General features: G+C 33.8%; 1 protein-coding gene and 1 long non-coding RNA gene across 2 annotated transcripts in view; both read left to right on the forward strand.

Annotated features, from left to right (window-relative positions):
* Positions 1-1,236: 1,236 nt before the first annotated feature.
* Positions 1,237-2,272, forward strand: LOC111698278 (uncharacterized). The gene is made up of 3 exons (XR_002764502.1): positions 1,237-1,331; positions 1,550-1,627; positions 2,199-2,272. It is a non-coding gene; the product is annotated as an uncharacterized LOC111698278 (long non-coding RNA).
* An 81-nt stretch (positions 2,273-2,353) lies between these two features.
* The window catches only part of LOC111698260 (nuclear receptor subfamily 2 group E member 1), a gene marked incomplete in the record, with an annotated part of 10,234 nt that continues 2,939 nt past the window's right edge, over positions 2,354-9,648 (forward strand). Inside the window, 8 exon segments of the mRNA XM_023468548.1 lie at positions 2,354-2,382; positions 2,835-2,935; positions 3,164-3,325; positions 3,603-3,739; positions 5,027-5,311; positions 7,599-7,682; positions 8,058-8,152; positions 9,332-9,406. Coding sequence (XP_023324316.1) covers positions 2,354-2,382; positions 2,835-2,935; positions 3,164-3,325; positions 3,603-3,739; positions 5,027-5,311; positions 7,599-7,682; positions 8,058-8,152; positions 9,332-9,406 — 968 coding nt within the window.

Below are 9,648 nucleotides of genomic sequence, written 5' to 3' on the forward strand. Positions count from 1 at the left end.
AGTAAACTGGACCTAATATTTAAAAATAACCGTCACGTGAAACTAAAGTAAACTGGACCTTATGTTTAAATATAACCGTCATGTGAGACTAAAGTAAACTGGACCTAATAATTAAATATAACTGTCACGTGAAACTAAAGTAAACTGGACCTAATATTTAAATATAACCGTCACGTGAAACTAAAGTAAACTGGACTTACGAGCTCACAAAGTAATGTAACATAATTCTCCTTCAAGTTTGCAGTGCCATAAGAGGTTTGACAAAAGTGTTGTAATTATCTCTAACTGGATAACATTGAATACATTTTGCAAATCAAGGATTAACCAGTTCGATGCAAGAGGTCGTTTTCTGCCGAGCTTAGGACGATTTTTGAAATTTTCAAAGAATTAGTTTCCATTTCAGCTTATAGTTCAGCTTCAGATAGATTTGGTTGCATTCATTTTAAAAAGACTGGATCGACGTTAAAGTGTCGCAACGCCTTAGCATTTGATTTTACCACTCTTACTGAAATATATTTTTTGGAGACCTAAACATGTACATTTTAAGAATTTAAGTACTTTTTAGACTCATTTTTTAAGAAGTAATTGGCAAAGTTTTCTAAGAATTGCAATTTTTGAATCACTGTGCATGAGTTCTTAATAATAAAAAATAACCATGAAGATGTTGTGAAGTGTCAACCACCTTAAACTAATTACAAAGTTCCTCAAATGCCCATAGACATTGGTAATTATAGAACAGTCATGGCCATGCTACAAAAAAGGATATGCAAATAGCAATGAATACATAAGAGAACAATAGTTGATGCTTGATTTCATAAAAATTAAAACTTTGACATAATTTTGTGTGAGTTTTCGATCATTTTTCAATTCCCATTTCGTTGTTGTGTAAAGATTAAAACACAAGAGTCTGTTAAAAATGTTGTCAACATTTTGTATGAAAGACATCCAAGTATAGCGTCTTGAAACTCTTAATTCAAACAGGTTAAAAAATGAAGATCTCTTAAAAATCAACCAAATTATAAGCAAAAAACCGGTCCAGAAAAAAATGTATTTTTAGAGTAGTTTTTAAAAAAAAATTCATTTAGTTTATTGCTGTTTGAGATTTTAACTTTTTTTTATTTGCTTGTGCTTAACAAAATGATATATTTTCATGGAAATATTTTTACCCTCATCATGATTATTACGATTTACAGTTATTAGAAAATGTTACTAAAATTATTTATAATTTTCTCAGTTTTGAGAATATATTCTCTAATGAGAAACTGCACAGCCAAACCAAACCTACTCCTTCTTTCTCCTTCCAGATTCATAAGTTCCTTAATCTTAAACAGGTTCAGTAGAGTAGAGTAGAGTAGAGTAGAGTAGAGTAGAGTAGAGTAGAGTAGAGTAGAGTAGAGTAGAGTAGAGTAGAGTAGAGTAGAGTAGAGCAGAGTAGAGTAGAGTAGAGTAGAGGAGAGTAGAGTAGAGTAGAGTAGAGTAGAGTAGAGTAGAGTAGAGTAGAGTAGAGTAGAGTAGAGTAGAGTAGAATAATAACTAGAATAAAATCTAGGAGTCTGATAGTGAAGAGGGATTAGATGTTCAAGAAGATACAATTTCAACATCACAGGATGATAAAACAGATATACAGGTATATATTGTACATTATATAGAACAGATATACAGGTATACATTGTACATTACACAGGACATATAACAGGTATACATTGTACATTACATAGGACAGATATTCAGGAATACATTGTACTTTACAGAGGACAGATATACAGGAATACATTTTACATTACATAGGACAGATATACAGGAATACATTGTACATTACATAGGAAAGATATTTAGGAATACATTGTACTTTACAGAGGACAGATATACAGGGATATGTGTGATTATGTGAGATGAGATCTGCAAGAAGCCCCATCTTGGGCAACCCAGACCGCCTACAGGACTATCTGACCCGTACCGGTAAGAAAAATCCTGAACCAGCCCGGCCACCTACTACGAGGAGGGATATAATGTACATAGGACAGATATACGGGCATAAAATGTTCATAGCACAGATATACAGGTATATACTGTAATAGGACAGATATACAGGTATATACTGTATATAGGACAGATATACAGGTATATACTGTATATAGGACAGATATACGGGTTAATACTCTAAATTTTGAAACATCTTTAAATATAATTACAAACAGGATGAGGCAGATGACAAGTTGAAGAAGTTTAAAACAACTCTTTCCCAACATGATGATTGGAGCGCACGCCGAAGGAACCAGCAGTATTAAATTTAGCTACAGTGAGACCCCCTCTCAATTATACAAATCTGCAGTAACCTAAGTATATAACTACAATGAGGGGGAAAGCATACCACACTAATTTGTAATCAAAATCTGTTAAATTTATTTAAGATTGTACTGTGTAACTGTGAACTTGTCGCGAAGTAGATTTGTGTGGTTTGATTTAAACCAGCGTTGAATGCACCCCCCCCCCCTACAGATGCTTGAAAAGTTGTGTTTCAGCGACTTTTATAACTATTTTTTTCCAATCAGTATTTTCTTCCCAGCATTTTTTATCCTTTACACATAGGAAATTATAACGTAGTTTTTCTGCTAGAAAACAGTTACATTTTCACAATTTACTTCTTTTTTGCTGGCGATTGATTCCCAAGTCACTTATACAGAGAAATGATCAAATTCCCGATAAAAATACACCAAGAATATCTTAAAAACGTTTGCTCATAAAAATGTTTGCTACTTTTACAAATTCGGCATCCCCTTCTTTTATTCAAATAACATCAATCTGAATGAATTATTTAACCCTGGTTGGTTCAGTAGGAAACTAGGAGGTGGAGGGGATAGACTTCTGGATATTCCCTGTAAAGTTTGTGGGGATAGGAGTTCAGGAAAACATTATGGAATATACAGCTGCGATGGTAATAATAATAATAATAAAGATAGTAATAACAATAATAAATTTCCAAATATAAGATCCTGAAAACCGAAGTTAAAATGTCAAATATGAGAAGGAAGACTTAAGCCATGCCAAAAATTCCAGAAGAAATTCTGAGTCGATGCATTTTTCAAAATGTCTTCCTTATACACATAACAATTATCATTATAATATTGCCCAAAATAACTAGTTGACTTCTAGCTCTGTGCAGGTTGTTCCGGTTTCTTCAAGCGTTCAATTCACCGGAACCGCGTGTACACGTGCAAAGCAGCAGCTGATCTCAAAGGAAGATGTCCGATCGATAAAACTCACAGGAATCAGTGCAGAGCCTGCAGACTCAAGAAATGTTTTGATTCCAGCATGAATAAAGATGGTAGGTCAAGTTTTGAAGAAGAAATCATAATTAAATTAATTTAATCAATTGTTGTTGTGGAAAGAAGAGTGCACAATGAGCAACGTTCTGTCACAAAATGCAGAGTGTTAAGAATTACCAAAAAATGTAATAAACAAACGAAAATAACTTTTAAGTTGTAAGTAAAAACTATAAAAAAAACGTACGCTATATGCGATTAAAATAGGTCTTTTGAAATTTTTGTATCGCGTTTTGTAAAACATTTCCCACAATTTATAAAAAAGGATTTTGTTTTTAGCTGTACAACATGAGCGTGGACCAAGGAAACCAAAAATCTCTAAGGAAGGATTTCACCACCACCATCATCATCATCATCCTTCAAACTTCTTCGGAAACATTTCCAAACCAACCCCTCTTCTTCTACCCACACCTCAGGGAAACATGAGTTTTATTACATTATTATTATATTTTATTAAGTTCCCCTCCAAACCAACCCCTATTTTTCTACCCACACCTCAGGGAAACATGAGTTTAATTACATTATTATTATATTTTATTAAGTTCCCCTCTAAACCAACCCCTCTTCTTCTACCCACACCTCAGGGAAACATGAGTTTAATTACAAATTCTAAACAGTGAAAATATTTTATTAAGTTCCCCTCTAAACCAACCCCTCTTCTTCTACCCACACCTCAGGGAAACATGAGTTTAATTACAAATTCTAAACAGTGAAATAAATGAGACACAATATTTAGTTCCCCTCCACTAAAGGAGCTTTAAGTCTACTTAATAATAATAACCTTTCAACTTTTGTTATTTTCTCTAAAATTGATTACTTTCAATTAATGTTAAATTGGGTGTTCGCGAAAAATTACAGGGGGTATAGACTTATAGGCGAAAAATTATCGATGGTCTAATCTTACTTCTATCTGTTGCGTCTATAAGGAGAAAATTGTTAAAAACGACTCATACCAAAGAACGTAGCGTCCATACAAATTCAGAAAGTTGCAATATTCACTGGGAATCAATTTAGTTCCAAACAAATCATTCAGATATTACAACCTATAATCATCAAATAATTTATCGACGCATTCGTATATAGTTGATATTTCATAATATTTTTCATTTTTTATGATCTGATAGCTACTTTTAAAAACATCTATTCCAGTTTAAATTATTGATGATTATAAGTTGTAATATCTGAATAATTTGTTTGGAATTAAATTGATTTTTTATGATCCAAGTCGAATATTGCAACTTTCTGAATTTGTGTGGATGCTACTTTCTTATAGACGCAACAGATAGAAGTAAGATTAGTAGCGATCACCATCGATACTTGTTCGTTGTAAGCCTATACCCCCTTTAATTTTTAGCGAATCCTCCCTTTAATACAATTGACTTTGAGATAAAAGCAACAGAGACAGGAAGAAAATTCAAAGAAATATAAATCTTTTTGAAACAGAAAACCAATGACATCTTCTTGCTCTTTAATTACATAAAGGGTTGAAGGGTATTGCAATAAAGCTGGCATATCACACTTTAGTTTAAGGGTAATTTAAAATTAGGTTGGGGAGTAGAATCTAAGGGGCACGGAATAGTATTCCCCCCTATCTGTGAGGCTTACGGTGGTATAACCCTCCCTCCCTCATTTCATGCAATCATTATCACTGTTTGATCAGATATCTTGCAAGTTGTTCTGCTACTCATGTTTGCAAATTCCAGGGTTTATTTTCCAGCTTAAACCTCAACTGTTCCCCCTCCTCCCCTCCTAACATACCAACATTCTCCTTCACACAATCTTCTCTTAGATCAACCCTCGCCACCCTTGACAAAAATCGGCCAATCTGGCCGAAATTCTCTGATTTGTCGTCCTCGTTTGCACTCTCTTCCCCACCGCCGTTGTTCTCCTCCCATCTGTCCGCTCCGACCTCTCATCTTGCTTCTCCGCCTGCTCCTCTCTCCGCCCCTTCGGCGCATCCTTTCCCGGCTTCATGGGAGACCCTACAGGTAAACTTATGATCAAGTATTCTGATTAGAAGATGCATTACGTCAGGGGAGCGGGGGAAGGCACACCGCATAAGTTTTTCGTCCGTACCACAAATGACGTCACAATTTGCATTTATTTCTTCCGGCCACACCTTTTTTCGTCTTTGCACTGCTTCAGCGTTTTCAGGTGTTTTTTTAATTCAGGCAACGTCATGTTATTCAATATGATTTGATTTTGTTTAAGGTGCATTTTGTTTCAAAAATAAAACGATATTCAAGCCCAATTCAGCACAAAACGGAAAATACCTATTTTTCGTCCAGACCACACCTGTTTCTCGTTCGGATCAAACACTTTTTCTGTTATTTTCGTATTTTACTCATAAACTGCAACTTTTAGGTGATAGTCGCTGGAATTTTAAAAATAAAATTTACATATTTGTGGTAAGGATGATAGCAAGTGGTTTTGATTTGCTCAAGGTATTATGGAATAAAAATGTCCATGGATTGTTTTTATGCCTATTTTACCTTCATAAGATGTTCTTCTTTGAAAAAAACAGGATAAAATATCTAAGCCATTATAAACGACATGACGTAACTCAAAATTCGTAAAAAAATAATGGAAAGTACTTTTAAGAAGGATTTATACAATGCCAGACGAAATTGTCGGACGAAATAATTGTGACGTCATTTGTGGTCGGACGAAANCGTCAGGATATGTATGCTATGCTACAGTTGTAGTACAGTAGAGAAAAGTGTAATTATGACATAATTGGATTGAGAGAACCAAGTTTTATCAAAACAATGACAACAATTGTAAACAATCTCCAAAGTTATTTTACTATCAATTACCTTGGAGACGACATTTTCCAAATATATAGGAGCGCATCGAGAGTAAGCAACCTTAATTAACAACCTTGACTAAAGTACTATACCAACACTTAAGCAGATTTAGAAAGTTTATGTAGTAGTGAATATAAACGGCAAGTAAGCAACCTTAATAAACAACCTTGACTAAAGTACTGTACCAACACTTAAGTAGATTAAGATTAAGAAAGTTTATGTCGTAATGAATATAAACGGCATGTAAGCAACCTTAATTAACAACCTTGACTAAAGTACTGTACCAACACAACAGCAGATTAAGATTAAGAAAGTTTATGTTGAACCTAATAGTACTTCAAATGAGTGCCTTTACATAATGTTATGCCTTATTTTACAGCCTTTTTAGATTTAATTTTGTTCCGAGGGACAAAATATAATCTAAAAAGGCGAGCACCTTCGAGATATAGAGAAAATTTAAGTCCAAAAACTTTATAGCACGTCGTGCCAAAATAATAGTGTTATAGGTAATTTTATTAAACGTCTGTGCATGCTATTTTAAGATCAAATAAACTTTGAAACAAAGCAGAAGTCAAAATATGAAGTTGATTTCAATTCTATTTTCATTTCAAATGAAAAAACATATTTTGGAAATATCCTAATTGTTTTGGAGAAAATCCGGGAACCAATCAAAACTTTATAGCACACGTGCTATAATAATGTACAGCTAATTCAACTTTTTGAAGTTTTCTCAATTCAAAAATTTTAAAACAAAACAAAGCTTTGGGTTAGGACAAAAAATCCAATTTTTTTTTGTGATTTTGTAAATAGAATATGAACTGAGCTGAAAACTTTGGAATGAAATATTCTTGATCCCAATTACTTAATCTGAGTATCCATGATGGTAACACTTTTGATTTTCTTCTTAAACCGTTCTTTCTTGGATATAGTAGAGAAAACTCAAAAACCGGTTTTTCTAAATTAGAGAGTCCCTCCCGTTTCTGTTTATAATCTTAAATGGCACGAAAATTTTTAAATTTATCGGCTTCATACACGCGAGTCTGATTGGTTGAATTTTATACACTTTTAAGGATACAAGATTAAATTAGTCTCGATATTAAGAAAAAGAAAGGATCAAGCATTAATCTCAATATCCACCATTCTAAAGTTTTCAGCTCTGATCAATTTTCTAAACTTAACCTAAAGATGTCAATCTTTTTGTTGTTGTACATCCAGGGACTCAACCGGAATAAATATGACACAGTGCTGTAAAATTTAAATATTTATTCAAGAAATCTACAGATTCAGTTCAAGGGATAATAAATTCAAATCGGGTGGAAAATATCTATTCTCTCTTATTCATATTACTCTGAAATATATAGTTTAAAGGGACTGTAAACGTAATTTCAAGGGACCATACGGCAATGTCCGATTCACTCTGGTGTAAACCTTAAAAGTTTTGTCTGGTCAAAGTTTTTCTCCGTTTCAGGAAACAGCGGCTCGTCTTCTTTTTATGGCGGTTCGATGGGCGAGATGCCTCACCCCCTTCCAAACCCTAACACAAGAAGATCAGGTATGCCAGTATGGAAACAAGAAACTCAAACAAGAAAATGCTATTCCTGCACGGTTACTTTAATAACGACCTGAAACCCTTTAGATTTGACTGAGCATCCATAAACCTTCCCTCTGGTCATGTGACTTTATTAGTTACAAACAAACAGACAGTAAAGTACATACATATACATAGACGAGACAGCTGTAATGATTTTATTTGGCTTTTTTTTTTGTTTAGCTTGTTTAACATGCATCAATTTCATATTTGCGCAATAAAGAGCGGATTAGGAGAGTAACTAACTTACAATCCCCCCACCCCAGAATTGAAGTTTCCCAGCAAGGATAGGGTTAAACTTTTGATCACACATTAAACTGAACTTTACTAACTTTTCAGGTCACATTACTCAAGGAGAGCTGGAAGGATTTGTTTCTTCTTCATCTTGCACAGTGGTCCATACCTTGGGATTTAACATCAATATTATACACCAGGTATAGTTTAGCACAGTGGTCCATACCTTGGGATTTAACATCAATATTATAAACCAGGTATAGTTTAGCACAGTGGTCTATACCTTGGGATTTATCATCAATATTATACACTAGGTATAGTTTAGCACAGTGGTCTATACCTTGGGATTTAACATTAATATTATACACTAGGTATAGTTTAGCACAGTGGTCTATACCTTGGGATTTAACATCAATATTATACACCAGGTATAGTGTAGCACAGTGGTCCATACCTTGGGATTTAGCATAAATATTATACACTAAGTATAGTATAGCACAGTGGTCCATACCTTGGGATTTAACATCAATATTATACACTAGGTATAGTTTAGTGCAGTGGTCCATACCTTGTGATTTAACATCAATATTATACACTAGGTATAGTGTAGCACAGTGGTCCATACCTTGGGATTTAACATCATTAATATTATACACTTGGTATAGTATAGCACAGTGGTCCATACCTTGGGATTTAACATTAATATTATACACTAGGTATAGTATAGCACAGTTGTCCATACCTTGGGATTTAACATTAATATTAAACACTAGGTATAGTATAGTGCAGTGGTCCATACCTTGGGATTTAACATCATTAATATTATACACTAGGTTTAGTATAGTGCAGTGGTCCATGCCTTGGGATTTAGCATAAATATTATACACTAGGTATAGTATAGCACAGTGGTCCAAACCTTGGGATTTAACATCTATAATAGTATACACTAGGTATAGTGTAGAACAGTGGTCCATTATGCTCTATCAGAAAAAGAACACTTTAAACTCATCGTATTCTACAGTTAAAGGGACAATCAACAAAATATGAAACGACCGTTTTACAACAGCACCCTTTACATTTTTCCCTGAGCACTGATGAGGAGGATATCCTCGTTTTTTATTGTGTTTTATTCAATCAATTATATTGCTTTTCTCTGACGCAAAAGTCATCAAAACAGATTAAACAAACGTGATTGAAAAATATAAGTTTTTTCTTGAAAAAAATTTCTTGATCCTTTTTGCTCAGACAAAACTTTGAAAGTATTGGGCATTCAGCTCTTTAAATAGAGGGCGACTTATAAATACTTTACAGTCCCTTTAATAAACCTTTTTAGATTAAACCTTTAAATACTTTACAGTCCCTTTAATAAACCTTTTTAGATTAAACCTGCTCGGAGGGAGAAAGGATTCTGGCCGAGAAATAGAAATTAGAACTTTGCTTGAGATTCTTTCCAGGTAGATATATAGATAGATAGATGAATAGTTTGAAATATAGATAGATAGATAAAGATATAGATAGATAGATAGATAAAAATATAGATAGATAGATAAATAGTTAGAATTATAGATAGATAGATAGATCAAAGGAGATGAATTAGTTAAAGCGTTGGTTCAAAATAGCATTAGTTCTGATAAAGAGGGTTTAGAGGGGGGATGGGAGATGTGAGTATCTGTGTACGTATGCGTGGGCGGGGGGG

The sequence above is a fragment of the Eurytemora carolleeae genome, unplaced genomic scaffold, assembly GCF_000591075.1.
Source record: "Eurytemora carolleeae unplaced genomic scaffold, Eaff_2.0 scaffold301, whole genome shotgun sequence".
Lineage (NCBI taxonomy): Eukaryota > Metazoa > Arthropoda > Copepoda > Calanoida > Temoridae > Eurytemora > Eurytemora carolleeae.